The 20,938-nt window shown below is 42.0% G+C and overlaps 1 protein-coding gene across 1 annotated transcript in view; it reads left to right on the top strand.

Annotated features, from left to right (window-relative positions):
* Positions 1-20,938, top strand: part of LOC148481193 (vomeronasal type-2 receptor 26-like) — a 132,143-nt gene that overhangs the window by 86,147 nt on the left and 25,058 nt on the right. Inside the window, exons 7-8 of the mRNA XM_088453812.1 lie at positions 8,739-8,806; positions 10,603-11,094. Coding sequence (XP_088309938.1) covers positions 8,739-8,806; positions 10,603-11,094 — 560 coding nt within the window. The remainder of the gene's footprint in view (positions 1-8,738; positions 8,807-10,602; positions 11,095-20,938) is intronic.

Below are 20,938 nucleotides of genomic sequence, written 5' to 3'. Positions count from 1 at the left end.
CCTGTATAGCGATGGGCAATCCGTCGCTCCGGGTCTCGCACCAATGGGGGTGTGCTGTAGATGTTGAGTGACAAAACACCCCCTTTGGTGGGCAGGCCAGGGGGGGTGGCTTCCCAGATGGAGGCGTTCCCATGAGAACGCCTACCATTTGGGGGCGGCCCCACTGACATCACAAGTGATGTCAGTTTGAGAGCTTTCGGCTCTGGGGCTTGCGGCCATGAGACCCTAACACAAGGGTCTCGTCGCAAGCCCGATGGTCGTGATGGTTTTGACCATTGCGACCATCATCCTGGCCGCTCCAGAAAAAAAAAAAAGACGCCTTTATTCAGAGCGAGCGCTCTGTCAGAGCGTCCGGCTCTGAATCAGGGCCAGAGAGCACATATAACACATAGTCTGCAGTACTATACAAATGGGTTATCAGTGAGCACATATAACACATGGTCTGCAGTACTATACAAATGGGTGATCAGAGAGCACATAATACACATGGTCTGCAGTACTATACAAATGGGTGATCAGAGAGCACATGTAACACATGGTCTGCAGCAGTGGCTTAACTCCCAGAGACCATGGATGCACCTGCCTTCAGGCACCAAACCCTGAAGGGGTTCTTCAATCTATAGCATGTACAGCATCACTTATGTGGTTCACAGAAGAAACAACTGTGATCACTGGTCTTTGACTGCAGCACTGCTAATGGGCATATCTATAAAGAGTGCAGGGTGTGCACCACACACCCTGCATCCATATTATCTAATATTAACCTCTCCAAGGTCCCACATTGGGTGTCTCTGCCCAGCACAAAATGCTTGAAAATTGCAGCCACAGCCATTGTTCTGGCATTTAGCGCATGCACAGTAGACTCTGGGCTCTCTATAGTGCCCTGAGTCTACTGAGCTGTGGTGAGTGGTCAGATGTGTCAGACACATCAGTCTGTTGACAGCCACCAGGGAGAGAGGAGGGAGCCCTGGACGATGAATGAACATGGTCCCCCTCCTCTCTTAATATGCCCCTGGGTGCACCCGCTGCTGCTACAGCATTGATCTGCTCTGTCCTGGGAGCCCTGCTAACACCTGCAATAAGGGTCAGGAAGGATCCCGCCTGATACCCCTCAGCCTGTGCTGTAGCAAGAGAAGGTGCAGTCATCTCCGCTGCTAGAGAATGAGCTGGGAACCAGGTCACCTGTCTGATCTCCAATTCCAGGGACCACCAGTACAGAGAGACACCCACCTCTAACCTCTTATTCTGCATTAAATGATGGCTCACCCGCTAATGCTGCTGCAGAGTCGGCTTAAACTCTGTGAGTCTTTATGAAACTGACCCACCTGCCATTGTAACACAACGTATCTGGAGAACTGGAACAAAATTTACATATCAGGCATAATTGTATTTCAGCGTCTGTGCCTAATTGCCTCAAGTACAAATTGTGAAAACTACATATATAAAGGGATTTGTGCCTACACCGTGTTTTGGTTTTGGCTTTGGATCTGTATGTCCTTTGTGTTTTGGATCTGAATTTGGTTTTGGCAAAACTGCCCTTGTGTGTTTTAGTTGTGGGTTTGGTTTTATAAAAACAGCAAAAATCACATAATTTCGGCATGTTTTTATTCCTACAGTATAATTAACCTCAATAACATAAATTTCCACAAATTTCCAGTCAAATTTGACCACCTCATAGGTCACAGTATTTTTTCATCAAGTTTAGGCTAATTTGTACCAAGTTTGCTAGCTGACTAAGCGAAGTGGCAGCAGTGGGCAGCACAAACACTTTGCTGTTCAATTTCAAACCTGGCACATAAGGAAGCATATGTTTTCATGTATCACGATGCCTGATGAGATTATTTAATTGAAGACAGGGAAAGGAAGTGTTGAATCATAGTAAATTTAATTTATGTTTTGGATTCCCAAAAAAATTATGAAGGAGGGAGGTGTGGAGTCATTTTCAAAGAATAATCGACTCATTCACATCAGTACTTGCCCCAATTGAGCTTTGTGGTGGTCCAGTGTTTAAATAAAATGGAAGCTGCATGCAAGGGATGCTGTCTGTGGCAGCACACAAAACAGAAGCTCTGAAGGGGGCAGAGGGATTTTTCAAGTCTGGTACTAAACATCTGTTATCATTGTGCTTCTGGGATAAGGGATGGAAAGGCTGGGAGAGAAGTTAAGAGAACATCTCCAGATACCATCACAAAATAGCCTCTCCATTTGGGGATTGATTTGCATCTTACCAAACATGGCTTTTATGATAAAGGAAAGCCAAGCCCACCAGGTTGGTATCTACAAATCAAGGTTAAAAAATGGCATAAGAGTATCCTGCAAGTATACCTATTTGTGATTTTAGTTGACATAAATACAGTATGAAACTATAAAAATAAAGTCAACATCAGAGCAGTGGCACAAAACCGCATCAATTTAAAAAATATAAAATTTTTGCAACACAGCACTGGCAGACAGGATGGCACTTTCATAAATGATAAAATTAAAAATGTCAGGCAGCAAGGCCCAAAACAGCACATAATGCAAAGAAAAGAGGTGCAAGATGGAATTGTCCTTGGGCCCTTCCACCCACCCTAATGTTGTATATAGGACATACACAGTATAACAAACCAATCACTTCAGTGACAGGGACTGCCAATTGTGGCTGAAGTGATTGGTTTGTTTTTGCCCCCACAAAACAAGCTACCAAAGGGCAGGTGGCTTTGCTGGCAATGATCTCTCCATGCACAAACTGGCTTTACAGAGATGTTGTCACCATGATCATCCGAATCCTCACCCTCATCTGTGTGTACATCATCTTCGCACAATTTTAATTTGTCCCCACTGGAATCCACCACTACAGCCTTAGGTGCCTCTGTAATATTTATATGTAATTGGTGGTCAAGGTCTTCCTTGTGAAATTTGTAGTTCATTTTGTTGAACACAATCTTTTCCACATATTAAGGAAGTAGACTCCTACACCAATCGCTGACAAGGATCCAAGCTGTGCTGAAAACTCTTTCTGAGTACACACTGGAGGGTGGGCACCTCACGCAAAGCAAAACCAGTATGTGCAGGAGCCTCCAAATTGCCTTTTTTTCTGCCCATAGTGAAACAGACTGTCTGGCATGCCTATTTGGACACTATAATTAAAATAGTCCTCAAACATTCTTTAAATAATGAACTTATCAGGTGGAGTCATGATAGAGGTCTCATTAATTGTAGGTAATTCTTTTAGACCCAACCAGATGTCAAAACTTGGATGTGTTGACTCGTCTGCATCATTAGTGGGTCTATTTTTAGGAAAGTTTTTCTTTTTTCTGGCAGCCACACTTGCTGGAGAAACTGAAGTAGGAGCCATCACTGCATCACGTGCCCCCTAAGCTAACAATTTCATTACCAACAGTTCTTTTCATTTCATTAGATATGTGTCCATTGGGAATAAAGACACAACATATGACTTTAACCTAGGATTGAGTACAGTCACCAAAGTGTATTAATCTGATTGGAAGATCCTGACAACCCTTGAATCCTTTTGAAGCAAGTAAAGGACTTGATATGCAAGTCCAACATGCTTAGCGGAATTGCTTCATTTTAGTTCCTCCTTCAGTTTCTCAAGCTGCTTTTTCATTAGCCTAATGAGGAAAATTACCTGACTCAAGCTGGCAGTGTCTGAACTCACTTTAGATGTGTCTACTTTGAAGTGTTTTAACACTCTACACAACATGGAAAGTATTTTCCACTGAACTGGAGTAATGTACAGTCCCCCTCCTTTTTCTATGTCATACTTCATTGTGTAGCTTTTGATGGGTTTTGCCACTTAAGCATTTAAAGGGTGGAGCTCCAGCTCATAACTACCTCTTGCTTCAGCTGGTTACAGGGCAAATTCAGAATTTATTGCAGGTGATGCAAACTTCTACATGCATCTACTAAATGGCAAAAATGTTCAGAAATGTTGGGGGCCATGGAGATCATATCCTGCGTGGCCCTTTCATTTAAAAAAAAATGTAGATATCTATGATGGAGCCTTACCCTGCAGCAGTACACCTCTTAAAAAAATCATAAAAACTGCCAAAATCACATAAAATGGGTCTGTTTTTGTTCCAACAGTTTCAGAACCTCAATAACATTTATTTCCACTCGTTTCCAGTCAATTTTGACCACGTCACAGCTCACTTAATTGTTTTCATCCAGTTTAGGCCCAAAATTTGCACCAAGCTAGCTGGCTGACTAAGCTAAGCAGCAGCAGTGTGCAGCAAAAACAAGTGGCAGTTCAACTTGCAACATGGCATATCAGGAAACAAATGTTTTTATTATTCAAAAGAGGCCTGATAGAGTTGGAGTATGTATGTAGTTGAAGGTATGGCAGGGACAGGAAGGGTTGATTGCTAGTGAATTTAATGTAATTTGAGGGAGAAGAGGAAGGAAGTAGGTATTTACAAAAACATATTTGACAAACTTACATCAGTTCTTGCCCTAGAAGAATCATTGAGCGCCATTCCTCCTTCTGCTGCTAGGAGAGGATTTTTTAATCCCAGAAGGGGACCAGGAAGACTTCTAGTAGTGCTTTCCACATGAAAAAGCATTTTCCATCCTGTATGGGGACATTAAATAAACCATGCCACTTAAACAGCACAGATATGTGGACAAGAGTAAGATCTATGATTTAAGGCAGGGGTTGCCAACCACGGTCCTCGAGAGCTACCAACAGTGCATGTTTCCCAGATCTCCTCACAGATTGACAAATGTGGTGCTGATTAATGAATACACCTGTGCACCAGCTAGGTGGTCTGGAAAATGTGAACTGTTAGTAGCTCTCGAGGACCTAGGCTGGCTACTCCTGATTTAAGGCCTTATGTTGTGTCTTTCTTGAGAATCCTGCACCTGCACCTGCTTCTGCAGCTAGGAGTGGATTTTCATCCAAGAAGGGGACCAGAAAGAGTGCTTTCCAAAAACAATTGACTTAAATACTACTTTGCAAACCTTCCATAAAGGCATTTCCCAACCTGTACAGGGACATTAGAAAACACATAGTTAGTTAGTGCCTTCAAACTGCTATGGTCCCCACTATCCACTTAACCAGATCAGATATGTGAACAAATGGAACAAGCCTTAAATGCAATATTTCAGATTTCATGTTAAAGTCTTACCTTGTGTCTTTCTTGGGAATTCTTGAGCATAATGCCTGCTTGCTGGTAAATTAATTTTCATCCCAGAAGGGATTAAGACATTGTTTTTTTTTCCCAACGGACACAGATCTGAAGAGAAAGATGCATGTAAATAAGTACAGGCAGGAAAGAGGCAATTTGGGGGTAATTTATTTTCAATAAAGTTTCTAAAAATAAAAATTGTTCATGTTGTCCATAGCAACCAATCAAATCGTAGTTATCATTTCTCTAATGCATTCTAAAAAATTATAGATATAATCAGATTGGTTGCTATCGGCAACATGAACACTTTCCATATTTAGAAACTTTAGTAAATAAATATACCCCTTGGAGGCCCTTACAGAAAAAAATGGCCTTTGCTTTGTTTGAGCTGCCCACCATCCAGTCTGTACTCAGAAAGAGTTTTCAGCTTAGCCGGGAACCTGGTTAGTGATCGGCCTGGGACTACTTCCCCAAAATGTTGAAAAGATGATGTCCATCAAAATGAAATACAAATTCTACTAGAAAGACCTTTACCATCAATTACATGCAAACATTACAGAGGCACCTGTAATGGTGGATTCCAGTGGGGACAAATTAATATTGTGTAAAGAAGATGATGTATACATCACCCCAGATTATACCATCACCCAAGCCTATATCGTCATCCCATCCTGTGTTGTGTATAAATTACAGCTGCGCTCTCAGTTAGATTGGGGATTCATTGTCCACTTTAGTGGATGTGAGCTCCATTTTTGGCAAAATTATCACCAAACCCCCTACACATCTTCTGACCTGGGCTACAGGAGGAGCAGCTGCACTCTGGAATATGGTTGCATGGAGTTGCCCCTCTGTCTCACTGAAAGTCAGGTAGAGGGGCCATTGGTAGTGAGTAAGGACACTATAATCAAATAACACAGTTTTAGTTGCTTTATTCAAATTTTTAAACCATATCCTCTATTTTCACTTTGAAAATGTTTATGCAAATCTAAGCAAAGGTGTTTGTGATGCCATGGCTAACACGCACACACACACACACACAAAACACATTGACTGATTGATTGAATTAATTTTTTGGGCACTTGGGAGGGAGAGCACCTGATCAAGGAAGCAGCCTCTTGATAAATGACACAAGTAGCACCCCTGACACACACACACAAAACAAGATTGATTGAATTATGTTTTTTTTTGGCACTTGGGAGGGAGAGCACCTGAATGAGGCAGCAGCCTCTTGCTAACTGACACAGGCAGCACCCTTGACACACACACAAACAAAGATTGATTGAAATAATTTTTTTGGCATTTGGGAGAGAGAGCACCCAAACAAGGCAGCAGCCTCTTGATAAATGACATAGGCAGCACAGCACCCCTGCGCACCTACATTGCTAACAAATGCAGCTGACACACAAAGAATTATTTTTTTCACACTGGGGGTGGGTGAAGAGCACCCCTGAAAGAGGCAACAGCAGCCCTTTGACAGACAGCACAACACCCCTGTGCACATACGCTGATGACATGTGTGGCTAACATGCACAGAAAAAAATAGTTGTCTTTTTTTTACACTGGGATGGGTGAAGAGCACCCCTGAAAGAGGCAGCAGAAGCCCCTTGACAGACAGTAGCACAGCATCCCTGCACACCTACATTGATGACAGGTGTGACTAATATGCACAGAAAAATTTTTTTTTTGTTTCTTTTACACTGGGGATGGGTGAAGAGCACCACTGAAAGAGGCAGAAGCCTCTTGATAAATGACACAGGCAGCACAGCACCCCTACGCACCTACGTTGCTAACAAATTTGTCTAACAGGCACAGAATTTTATTTTTATTTTTTTAGACTGGGGTGGGTGAAGAGCTCCCATGACAGAGGCAGCAGCAGCCCCTTGATAGACATCACAGCACCCCTGCGCACCTACAATGATGATCGGTGTGGCTAATATGCACAGAGAAAATATTGTTTTTTTCACACTGGGGGTGGGTGAAGAGCACCCCCGAAAGATGCAGCAGCAGCCCATTGACAGACAGCACAGTAGCACAGCACCCCTGTGCTACTATGTTGATGACCGGTGTGGCTAACTCACACAGAAAAAAAAATGTTGTTATTTTCACACTGGAAGTGGGTGAAGAGCACCCCTGAAAGAGGAAGCAACCCCTTGACAGACAGTAGCACAGCACCCCTGCACACCTATGTTGATAACAGGTGTGTCTAAATGCACAGAGAAATAGTTGTTGATTTTTTTACACTGGGGGTGGGTAAAGAGCACCCATGAAAGAGGCAGCAGCTTCTTTATTTTTTTAAACATGGTCTCCAGTACTTTACATAGGGGGTGATCAGAGAACACATGTAACACATGGTGTGCAGTACCATACATAAGGGGTGATAAGAAAGCACATGTAACACATGGTCTGCAGTACTATACATAGGGGGTGATCAGAGAGCACATGTAACACATGGTCTGCATTACTTTACATAGGGGGTGATCAGAGAGATAATGTAACACATGGTCTGCAGTACCATACATAGGGGGTTATCAGAGAGCACATGTAACACATGGTCTGCAGTACCATACATAGGGGGTGATCAGAGAGCACATATAGCACATGGTCTGCAGTACCATACATAGGGGGTGATCAGAGAGCACATGTAACACATGGTCTGCAGTACCATACACAGAGGTGATCAGAGAGCACATGTAACACATGGTCTGCAGTACCATACATAGGGGGTGATCAGAGGTTACATATAACACATGGTCTGCAGTACCATACATAGGGGGTGATCAGAGAGCACATGTAACACATGATCTGCAGTACTATTCATAGGGAGTGATCAGAGATTACATATAACACATGGTGTGCAGTACCATACATAGGGCAAAATTTACTAAGCGGCGGTTTCTATTCTATTCTAAACCCTGGCAGTTTGGTGGTGGTTTCTGTTCTATTCTAAACCCCAGGGGTTTGGTGGTGGTTTTGCAGTGGTTTCTAAATTACAGCCCTGTTCTATTCTATTCTAAAATGTGTTTTCATAGCAGTTTTGCAGTGGTTTTGGCCTTAGTAAATCTGCTGAAAGCAAAACCACCGCCAAAACACATTTTAGAATAGAATAGAACAGGGCTGTCATTTTGAAACTGCTGCAAAACCGCCACCAAACTCCTGGGGTTTAGAACAGAATAAAACCCGCCACCAAACCACCGGGGTTTAGAATAGAATAGAAACCGCCGTCAAACCACCGCTTAGTAAATTTTGCCCATAGTGGTTGATCAGAGAACAGACGTAACACATGGTAAAGATATGATGAATATGATTTGCAGTATGAGCTATGTGCTAATATGTGTTTATTTTATGACTATAATTACCTCCATCATTGCTGCATATAGCATAACCATCACTATACTGTATTATACCATCTGTAAATTCTGCTCATAAATGGTTCTTTCTTACATATTCCATCTCTGTCTTTTTGTTTTGAGAAGCTCCATAGATACTTAGAGAAGGTTATGTATAAAGAAGAGAATTGTAACCATACACTTTTTGGTAAAACTGGGGAAGCTACTTCTGCTATATATCTTGAGAATTGGATATCATTTGCAATTGAATCACGTTATGTTGTAGATCTTAAAATATTTGGAAAGGGTGACAAGCCATTCCCTGGATCCTCTATACACTGGAGACATGGGAAGGTAAGTTATACTGTAATGTTACAACCAGATGGAAATTTCTTAAGAAATGTAGTTTTCACCCTTTGCCTTTTCAGCAACTTATCCGTCCATATAAATGTATATATGATAATTAAACAATGCTTATAGTCATACAAGAGATGTGCGAGAGCTCCCGAGCTTTGGTTTTGACTAAAAACATCTTTGGTTTTGGCATTAGATTTGATTTTGCAGAACCACCCTAATGTGTTTTGATTTTGGTTATGGATCTGGATTTCATTAAAATGGTGAAGACATATAAATTTATACAGCGTTTATTGGCTTTCCAAACATCCTCTCCGGGAACGCCTACCATCTGAGTCTGGCCCCACTGACATCAGTAATGATGTCAGTGGGAGTGATTTGGGCTCTGACAGAGCCAAATCACTCCTGGGCTTGCGGAAACGAGACCCTACCGCAGGGTCTTGTCGCAAGCCCAATGGTCGCGATCGTCTTTGTCCATCGTGACCATCTTTTTGGCCTCTCGCATAAGCTGTGGGTGGTCATCCACAGCTATGCGAGCGGCCAGGAGGCCGCTCCAAATTTAGCTGGGATGGCCCTGATTCAGAGCGAGCACTCTGGTCAGAGCATTCAGCTCTGAATCAGGCCCAATGACTAACTATTTGCCTCATTTACAGTAAGTCTCACTATGGGCCTCATTAACAGTATGTCTCACTATGGGCCTCATTTACAGCATCTCACTATGTGCCTCATTTACAGTATGTCTCACTATGGGCCTCATTTACAGTATGTATCACTTTGGGCCTCATTTACAGTATGTATCACTATGGGTCTTATTAAAACTATATATTACTTTGGGCCTCATTTACACTATGTCTCACTGTTGACCTCATTTATAGTATGATGCAACATTGTGGTCCAAACTTAGGTGTAAAAAGTGATGTGCTGTCTTATCTCATGATCCATAATTTAAGACACAGGATGCTACAATAGGAGCCAAGTGGCAAAAAGATTACAATGATATGTTGCTGCAATTGCAGGATTATTATTATAATAATAATAATAATAATAATAATTATTATTATTATTATTATTATTATTATTATTATTATTATCTCTTTTTTATTTTTTTTGTTTTGTTGTGGTGGCTCACAGGAACAGCACTCTCTGTATTTGTTACTTGCTATCAAATATCTGATGCTGCCCCTCCTGCTTGGATCCTTGGAGTAATTTGCAGCTCCAGAGTCACCTTGGCCTGCACCCTCTCCAGAAGCCCTGGCCCAATTTCAGAGCTCTGTGGACCAGCACGGCTACTGCTCCCTACACCCTCTGGGCTCTCACTGGCTGGCTGAGACTCCAGGTGAGGCATACACATATCCCCGGGGGCCCCCAGAGACATCCATGATAGGACCCATGAATCATGTGTGGTTGCCATCTTCCTACAGCCCTTTAAGCCCTATGGCCCTCATTGCAGCTGCCCTCTTCCTCAGCGCTAACAAGGGACTCAGAGACCACAAATGGGCACCTATATAGCTATTTTCCCTGTGAGGGACCTTCCTGCACTCCAAGACATGCGCGGCCTTCTCTCACATGTTCTCACATCCTCCCTCTTGCTAATATGGTTCTTTGCTGAAAAACTGCTCCCTCAAGCACCCATTGCAGCTGGGACATCTCTGCTTTGTACAGTGTGGCTCTTACAAATACCAGTGGCTGAGCACATTAATGCTCCTGCAAGTCTTGCTATAATGGAAGTCCCTCCAGCCATCTGAGAAGCGCCCATTGTTTCAGCCCACAGTGAGCACTTTCCTGTCTCTTGGCAGAAATTATTAAGGAGCTCCCCAGTGCTGCTCTTGTTCTACACACCCTCTCCAGTCACTCCTGGAGCCTGCATGTCCATCATGCCTAAAGGGAAGAAATCCTCTGCGAGTGACCTCACACCATACTCCACAAAACATAAGCACATGTATGTCACTAAAGATGTCATGCCAGATTCAGCTGCTGACCACTCTAATGCAGAATCAGAGGAAGATAACCTTTCTCCCATTACTGGCAGAGACTTCCTTATTCTTTTTAAAGAACTCAAAGATGTGAAAAAGTCTGTTCAGGCACTCTATACCATGCAAGCAGAAATTTCCGCCTTTGGTTCCAGAACAGACCAACTAGAATGTAGAGTTGAGGAGGTGGGTACATTCCAGCAATCTTACTATGCTGGTCTCACACAGCAATGCCAAGATGTTGCTCAGCTTCAAGACTTCAAGATGGCCAAGAAGACCAAGATAACAGGGTCCAATGTAACAACATCTGCAACAGAGGTATTCCTGGAGATGTCAAGCTCCTCCACCTTGAGCTCTATCTCAAAGGCCTTGTTAGGGTTTGGCCTAGGATCGGCCATTAATGACCACAGCACTGCCATCCCCTTACCTATCATGTGGTCAGACATCAGGTGCAGTGAAGGGTGACACACTGAGGATTGTGCCTTAGGTGCCTTTGGACTTCCATGTGCAGCTCCATGTACATGTTTCTGAGGTTTGCCATCAAGGACTCAGCCATGATGGTCCTTTTTGCCTGACTGTTCCTTCTACCAATTGTAGCATGGTCTTGGTTAGCTGATGCTGTTCTCCTATGAACTGCTACCTTAGGTTATATATACCAGGATCTGGACATCAGGAAGTTGCCTGTGCAACATCATTACTTCTTGTTTAAGCTTGTTGTCATTCCGTTCCGGGTTCCCATACTTGCTATCAAGTTATTTTTAAATTAATACAGAACTACTCTCTGGTGTGTCTGGAGTCTCATGCTATGTACTCAGTATGCACTACTGTGTACAAATACTGAACATCTCTCCAGTTTGTCTGGATTTTCATGCTGTGTACTCCGGACCCAATTCAGACCCATTCGCTAGGCTGCATTTGCTCCTAGCCAGCATATTTTCACAATCTGAGTATATAACACAGTGCACATGCGCGAACCAGTCACTGCGAGTGGGAAGCACCCACTTGTTGCACACAGGCAGACCGCAAGCCTGATTGACATGATGGGCCATTTATGGGTGGTGAAAGAGGAGGTAGATGGAAACAGAAGTGTGGTTGTGCGAACACAGGTTTATCTGTGCATTGTAACACCATTTTAAAGGCGTGCATAATTATGATCACTTAGCTGTCTAACTCACTGCAGCACTCGCAGTGCTTGCGGTAGGCTATGGTCAACCACAAGCACTGCATATGGGTTCGAAGTCAGCTGATTGTACCAATGGTTTCATAGACTTCCTGGAGATGGCGCGTGCAAGTGGGCATATTATGTCCAGGCTAGTGGGCATCTAAATTCATAATGTGATCACACATTAAGACATAGTGGGCGTAATAATATCTTAGTGTGCGATAAAGGAATTTGCATACTCTGGTTGCATACTGCTGTGTGCAAACACAGCTTAGTGAGTGTGTCTGAATCGGGCCCTCAATATGCATTAATGTGTACAAAAACTGAACCGCTCTCCAGTTTGTCAGGATTCGCACACAGGGCCTAATTCTGACCCGCTCGCTAGATTTGGCCGCTTGCTCCCATTGTATGCATATTCAGCTAAGTGACATCAAGGCAGTCGATCACATGGCAAGGCATTACACATGCCCACTATGTCTTGATAAGCAATCACTTTTTGTATGATGATGCCCACCAGCCATTCATAAGATGCCCACTTGTGCACGTCATCTCCTGGAAGTGTATGCAACCATCGGTACATCGGGGTCCATTGGAACTGACCAGACTGCTTGTGGTTGACTGTACCCTACCGCAAGCACTGCGAGCACTTCTGTGTATAATTCAACCACGTGACATGTACTATAATGCTGCCTATCAATTATGCACGCTTCTGAAATGGATTTAAGATGCAGAGACGCACCTGCGTTTGCAACTCCACTCCCCCGTTTCCAGTGGCCTGCCCCTGTTACCACCCACAAATGGCCTTTCCTGTCACTCATTCCACTGTGCTGTCTTTGCAGGGCAAGCAAGCGCATCCCGATCACTCATACTAGTTTGTGCATGCACAATGCGAAGTAAACGCATGTGCACATTAGGAAACATCGCCAGCAATAACCGATTGCTTGCTAACGAGCAGGTCTGAATCAGTACCACAGTGTACTAAGTGCATTTTAATCTAAGTGCTATTCCCGAATCCATTTTCTGTATCAACAGAGCTCCAGTGTCTGCACTCCCTACAGCCAGTGCTCTACCAGCAGTGCATCCTCATTCTCCTCAAGTGTCACCAGCGCATCCTCATCCTCTTCCTGTGTCAACAGCGCTTCCTAATCACCTTCATTGTCAGCAATGCATCCTACTCCTCAGTGGAACTTCTCACTATTCTCCCCAGGTATCACTCCAGGAAGCCATTCCCTTGTGCCTAATCTGTACACAGGTATAGGTATTATTCTACCAGTAGACCATAGCGATGTGTCTTTCTCTATTCCCACTTGCATCAGATCCCTGAACAGCGGACTGCGACCTGCTTGCTGGGTGCAGATTAAGCCCATATCCTGGTGTCACTGGTGAATACCTCCCTGCAGGTTAGACTCCATATTCTTGGTCAAGTCTCATCAAGAGATGAAGAGAATGCACATCCAGGCCCCTCGACTCTGATACGTTCCTCAACCCGAGACCACAGCTTTCAGCCCCTCAGTAGGGGATTTTGTGAAACTGAGAATGAAAGGCCTGTTCATGCAACTCTCTCCCTCTACTCCGGAAGATCACCTGCTCCTAGACCGGGCCCAACATGTGCTAAAACTGCACTCTCAATCTTCTTCTCAACCTCGAGATGTTATTCTGCATTTGTACTACTATACAGCCAAAGAGACCATAATGAGGGAGGTTTGCAAGCTCCCTTCAGTCCCCTTTAAGGATGCTACTCTCCAGTTCTTTCAGATTGTTTCCCGTTTGACTCTTCCTAAACGTTTGGACTTTAAACCTCTGGGCACCATGCTTCCCCATAATGTAATAAGATACAGTTGGGGATAACCCTTCCACATTCTAATATGGCACCAGAACCAGCTACATGTGTATCGATCTCTCCTTGAAGCTCAATCTCTCCCTACATCCTTTGACTTCCTCCCCCAAAGGTCTCGACAGATGACTCAACGTCCCCTACATCTGAATGGTCAACTGTTCCTGCATCTTCTAAGTCTTCCACTCCAATCCCTGAAATCTGATACACTCTAAAGGTTTACTGTTGCATTGTTTTTATAGTTTAAAGGTGGTGCCCCTCCAATTGTGAGGACACTCCCAATTATGGATAGTCTATACTGTAACCTCAACATTTGTTTTTGGAACTTTTTTAGTCTATCTTTAATGTATCTACAGAGGTTTATTTAGTTATACCTTTGTGAAGCTACATTATAATGGTTATCTATATAAGTGCATATTCTAGATTTTTGCTCATTACGGCCTTCTTGAGACTATGCTGAACTGTTCACTTGTATATGTCTATATGTGTGCATATCCTGTCTATTTTTTTATGTCTAGGTCTTGTTTGGGATAATTTATCCCTCAATTTATTACCATTCCTTGTTTATTATTTTTCATGTTTCTATTACATTTCCCATTCCTATTTTTATGTCCCCCGCCTTAAGTTGTTTTCCATTTTTACACAACTTTGGCTTACCTATACCTTCTCTACTCTAATGATCTCCTTTCTTATTTGTTTCTTTTTCTTTATCTCCCTATACTTCCCCTGTATGATATTTCAATTTTTTCTTCTCATACTTTTAAGGGCTTGTGGGAGGGCCCTACCTTCTCTATGACATCACTATTGATATGCGACCCACCTTTGCCATGCCCCTATAGGGTTTTGTACACATTTGCTGACCTATGTGCTTTCTTAGTGCATAGTTCCCCTCCCCTTTGTCAACACCCATGGTCTTAGACTCTTATCCTATTTAGCAGACCTACCTAATTATTTTTCCCTTTATTGGTTTCCTTTGCTTTTTGAACATGACAATCATCTGTTTCTAGGGGGTCACAAAATCCAACAGGGTTGATCTCCGTAACTCCAATGTTGATCTCATGAATTCTCAGCTTCTCTATGATTACTGGTGGGTTAATAGCCCCTCACTCTGAACTATAACTTCTCTTCTGTGCACAATTCTTTTTCCCATATAGATGTGATAATGCTAAGCCATGACTTAGCCCTATGACTTGTTGATGTCCATAATTTGATATTGTCTGATCATGCTCCTATTTCAGCTGACCTCTCCTGTATCACTGAACATCCTTGTCCAATGACATGGCATTTAAATGATACTATAATTAATTTTCAGGATATGATAACCCATTTTAATACCCATCTTTCAGATAATTTTCAATGAAATGCTCTCCCTCCACTTTCTGGTTGGCCCATACATCTGTTCTATGGGAGCATGTGATTAGTATAGCTTTTAAAACTTTAAAATACTTTATAACTCATACTAACTCCCTTTTTATCCAGCTCCAGTAACTTGAGTCACAACATAAACATTTCCCTAGCACTTTTCTTCAACAAGAGCTTGTCACTGTTTGCCATTTTCTTGCTCTTATTTTTACCCAAAACACAGCTAAATGTCTAAAATGGTTACGCCAAACCTTTTATGAAAAGGGAGAAAAGACTGTTAAGATTTTGGCATCTAGGCTCTGTGCGGCATGAACACATAAAAACATCCTCATGATTAAAAATTCCAAAAATTGCTTTCTTCAAAACCAATCAGCTATTTGTTCTGAATTCCAGAGCTTCTACCGTAACTTGTAAAACATGCAGTCTGACTCACCCCCTGCTTCTGTCCCACCCACTGATACAGCAATTTAAGAATTTCTTTCTGCTTACAATCTTGCTCAGTTGTCCCATGAGGCAATCAAGGGGAGTGAGGAGATCTCATAGGACGAAATAGTAATTTACATTAAACAGCAAAAGTCGGGCAAATACCCTGGACTTGATGGCTTTACAGCTGCATACTATAAAAAATGTATGGGGCATCTGGTTGCCCACAAGCACTCCCTTTTTAATGATGTTCTACATGGGACTCCTTCCCTACAGATATGCTTGAGGCCAGGATCATCGTGGTGACTAAGGAAGGTAAGGCCCTGCACAATTGTGCTACTTACAGGCCTATCTACCTCCACTACCTAGATGTTAAAATATATGCCAAAATGTTAGCTAACAGATGTAACCAGGTCCTTCCCTCCTTGGTTACTATGATGAGGTCAGTTTTGTGCTAGGACATCAAGCTTGGGATAATACAAGTAGGACCATAGATTTAATCCTTACAATCAATTCTAGGAGATCCCCAGCTGTTATCCTTTCTCTTGGTGCTTAAAAAGCATTCAATAGGAACTCCTGTACCTTTATGTCCCAAACTCTATGATCATTTGGGATATTGGGAGACTTCCTGACTGGTGTCATGACTTTCTATTTTACTCCCTCTGCTACTGTCTACATCAACATTATCCACTCCAACCATTTCCTTATCTTAAATGGTACTAGGCAGGGATGCCCTTTCTCCCCTTTGATCTTCACCCTGGTGATAGAACCTCTGGCCTCTCTCGTCTGACTAAACCCTAGCATCCATGGAGTGTACTTTGGGAATACCTCTTCCAAAATCATGCTTTTTGCTAACAACATTTTACTTACTCTCAATCAACCTCGGATATCTTTACCTAACCTTTACAATTTTTTTAGACCACTATGTTGTGCTCCCTGGATATAAAATAATTTTTTCTAAATCTGAGATAATGCTCCTCCATATCTCCCACCAAGATGCTGAGGCCATCAAATCCTCCTACAAATTTAAATGGCAACATAGCAAAATCAAATACCTTGTAATGATCTATTATATTAGGAGACTTTTCCACAGCCTTTTACAGAATTACAAGTGGATCTAGAAAAGGCTTATACTCTCGTGGCTGAGCAGGGTCATTGCAGTCAAAATTAATATTTTTCATAAATTGATTTGCCTTTTCTAGTCCTTGCCAGTGGCCGTTCCCCTTACCCTCCTACAAAATCTTCAGAAATCCATCAACCATTTTATTTGGAATAGTAAACCCCTTCGGCTATCTTTGACCATCCTTAAAAACCTATTTCCAAGGAAGGTAGAGGTCTCCCTGATTTTAAACTCTACTACCTGGCTTCACGCTATTCCTAAATTGTTCTTCCTACTCCCCCAATGGAACAACGTTTTGGCTTGATATTGAATCTAACTATATCAATTCCCCAGACCAGGGGCATTTTAAGAGATGAGTGGGCCTGTGTGAGGCCTCTTTTTGGGCCCCCTCCTCTCTGTCAGCTGCTCAGTGCGGCACTGAGCACTGTAGATTCTGGCTTCATGCCAGAATCCACAGCGCATGCGCCGGTTTCCAGGCAAATGGCACCTGTGCCTACTTTCCCGGGGACATATTTTCTGCACATGTGCAGACCACTTGGAAAATAACCACCGCCATTTTTCCAGTGAGTGTTTGCTGCTCTGCAGTGCCAGTCTGGCACTGAAAAGCAACACTTCAGTAAGTATGATTACCTGTGGGTGCAGGGTATGCAGTGTGGGGCCCCCTGGACCCAGGGGCCCATATGCATTGCACACCTTGCACTCATTATAAAGATCCCTATGCCCCAGACCTATCCTCCTTATGAGGCCTACAAAAGAAACATCATCCTCTACCATCTAACCTTCTTCCAACATTTAAATTTGCTTTATGCATATGGGTTTTATACTCACATAAAGTTGCTCTTACCACCTCTATATCTCCTCTTACCCCCATATGGTGTAAACCTAATTTCCCCCCAGAATTACATATGGTTTGCACAAAGTCATGGATAATAGCGTCCCTTAAATTACCTGCTGATTTTAATGCACAGGGGCTCCGGCTTTCTTTCTCAGTCTAACAACTGTAATATCCAACACTATCCCTAAATCCCTATGAATATTTCAGAAATACATTACTTTTTAGGTTCCTTTCCACAGGTCCCGGCTTCTCCGAGATGTCATTAGTTTTGAATGACACTATAAACAGAGTCCTAAGTCTAAAGGGATGATCTCTGAAATATACAGCATTTTCATTGATGCTGCTCTCCTTACTAATAATTCCCAAGTATGAACCTGACGAAGAGGCTTGGGATGACATACTGTAATACTGGCAATTATTAAAACCTCTATCTCTACTCACCTTCAATAATCTTCTAACAAATTATATTATCACTGGTACTATACCCAAGTGTGGCTCTCCCATATGTTCTCCTCTGTTTCACCCCTCTGTTGGAAAAAACGTGGCCTTCGAGGTACCCTCTACCATATCTGGTGGACCTGCCCGACTCTCATGCTCTTCTGAACACTATCATTGGAATCCCTGAATCCAAATGAGCCATGGACCTTCTTTTTAAGTTACCCCCTTCCTGACCTCCTGATCTTAGTAACCGCATTGTGAAATTGTTATCCCAAATGTTAGTTGCTGCTAGAAGTTTGAGTGCTCACAACTGGAAAAACCCTCTTCCACCAACCCTCTCTGCCTTAAAGTCACAAATAAGGCATATAGTGGAAATGGAAATATTACCTACTACCTTCATGATAGAGGCCATATGTTTTCTCAGGTATAGGCTCCTTGGCTCTTCTACAATGGCACTTTGCCACCTCTGCTCTCCATGCTCACTATCCATGTGTGATCCATGTGTGTTGGATGTGTCTGCTCCACCAATCTAACCTATCTGTGACAAACCCCCCCAAAATAACTTTATACTTGTTTCTGCTGCTAACCAAGTGGTGTGTTTCTTTTTTTCCATCTAATGCTTCCTGTCCAGCATCTGGTATTCTCCATGGTACCTTTCTTCCCTTGGTAGTCATGTTTCCCCCCAATTACTTCCCCACCCTCTACTAACCCCTTCATATGCTTGTTGCTAATTATTTCATTTGAAAAATAGCTCATTTGTAATGTTTATTGTATTTTTGTCTGTCCATGTTTTTTTCTGAGAGCTTTCTAAATAAAGAATTTATTTTAAAAACAGAAAAGAAAAAGAAATACACAGCCAAGTATTCAAAGCAAACTTTTGCTATCAAATATGTAATTATATGAATCCTCACACAACAGTATAACAATTAAATGCTTTTTGGATTTATTGTTTTTCGAGGGGAAGGGCAATACCACTAAAGGAGTGAAACAAATCAAGCAGCCAGCTTCTCGGACACTCATTACAATACACACTATGTACACAAAAGTGATTGGACACTGAGCATGAATCAGCTGTGCATGCTAGTACATTGCTGAATGCAGATTCCCTATGTTCGGGCAGCTCCCAGAACTGCTCTGCTTGTCAAAGCAGAGCAGGAGTCATTTAAATGAAGGAAAGCCCTAATAATGCAGAGCCATAACTAGACTTTTGGTGCCCTGTGCCAGAGAGAGCATTGGCGCCCCCTACAATTTTTAATATAAGGACATAAGACAGTATACCTGAAAAAGAGCCATGGCCTCATGGGGAAGGGCAAGGTAAGAGATAGGGGAAGCCAGGAGGTACTGGGGCTAAAAGAAGAGGAAGCTAAAAGTGAAAATGATAATAAACTGGACAATTGACAGGCCCAAACAGCGCCCCCTGCCTTGCAATGCCCTGTGCCATGGCACAGTCCTCACCACCCTAGTTATGGCCTGTAATAATGCCATGTCCAGGTTGTGTAATCACAAGGCTCCCTGTGTTATTTTATTACAATTTATTTTAGTCATATTGAGCAGATCACATTTCCCATTACAAGTACTGTATGTGAGATGTGATCTGCTCACTAAAAGAATGTAAATTTATGGGCTTGGAGTAATTTTTTACAATGACTGCTTCAAAAGCCCTTTGATAAATTTAAGTGATAATAAAATAAGTTAAAGTGTGTGAAAACATCTATATTCACATTATTTTTGTAAAAATAATATTGCTAAATATGCCCATTTTTCTGTTACTCACTTTTGTTGGAGTAACAGAAAAATTGGCAAATTTATCAATAACCACATAATAATCTGTTCCTATGACTCCTATCCCCATGGTTGCTAATGTAAAATTACACTTGAGATTAGGAGGGAGCAGATTATACGCAATACCAAAAAAAAGCACATTTTTATATCTGGCAATATGACACTTTGCTTAATTTTTAGGTCTGATTTTAGCAGGAGGAAGCAGCTCCTGATTTTGATTCAACAAGGTTCCCAAAAATTTAGTTATAACAGATTTGCCTGAATCTGAACCATTTATAAATGCTTTACTTACTTTTTTATACCTCCAATTTTGTTAACTGCATAACCATAGCTCAGACACACAAACCGGGGCTGATAATACGCTTTGAGTAACTTTGCACCATGGCAAAACCACATTGCTCTGCAAATGGAGCAGATGTAAAATGTGCATACATATTGGAGCCTGGTAGACAGTACACTTTTTTGCTTTGAACACAGATCATATGCTATCATTAATTGTCTTGGTTTACTTTAGCTATTGATTCAGGTCTTGACAAAGGTTCATGTTGGACCAGAAACGTCAACCATATTAAGAGATTTATGGTAAATTTGTACACATACAATGATGTTAAGTCATGAATAATAAGTGAACATTCTCTTTTAAGTGGTGAGTGCTTCCTTCCTTCTGTGGGAATATAATGGATATTAAAGGGGCCTAACAGGTCCTTTGTAAGCACCCTGAAGATGCATTATTAGGATGCAAGTGCAGGCTGATTCTCGATATGTATATACTGTACATATATATATTATAAAAAATAGCCAAGAGAAATTATAAAAAAATGCATGCATATATATATATATATATATATATATATATTATATTTGTGTATAGCTATCATAACTAGGAGGGTAAGTGTTGTAAATGCAGGGGATATTTTGACCCCAGGGGGTGCTATTTTGATGTGGGGTGGGATGGTAAATTACAATGGGGACCTATGGACAGAGGGGTTGGAGGAGATGCAAAAGACCCCGTAGGTATATTTTTTAAAATAAAATATTTCAATATACTTTATAAAGTACTTAACCTAATTAATTATTTTTTAAAAAGCGACAATTTCTGAGCATTTTTTTAGAAAAAAAATGTCAGTTAAGTGGTTAAAGATGAGATGACAGAAGAAAAAGAACCCAGTCGCTAAGGAATGAGTAAATCCAACCAAACACAGTGCA

The sequence above is a fragment of the Taudactylus pleione genome, unplaced genomic scaffold (genome assembly GCF_031769625.1).
Source record: "Taudactylus pleione unplaced genomic scaffold, aTauple2 ptg000592l, whole genome shotgun sequence".
In the NCBI taxonomy this organism is placed as follows: Eukaryota; Metazoa; Chordata; class Amphibia; order Anura; family Myobatrachidae; genus Taudactylus; species Taudactylus pleione.
Note: the sequence above shows the minus strand (reverse complement) of the source record. Positions and strands in the feature narration are given on the sequence as shown.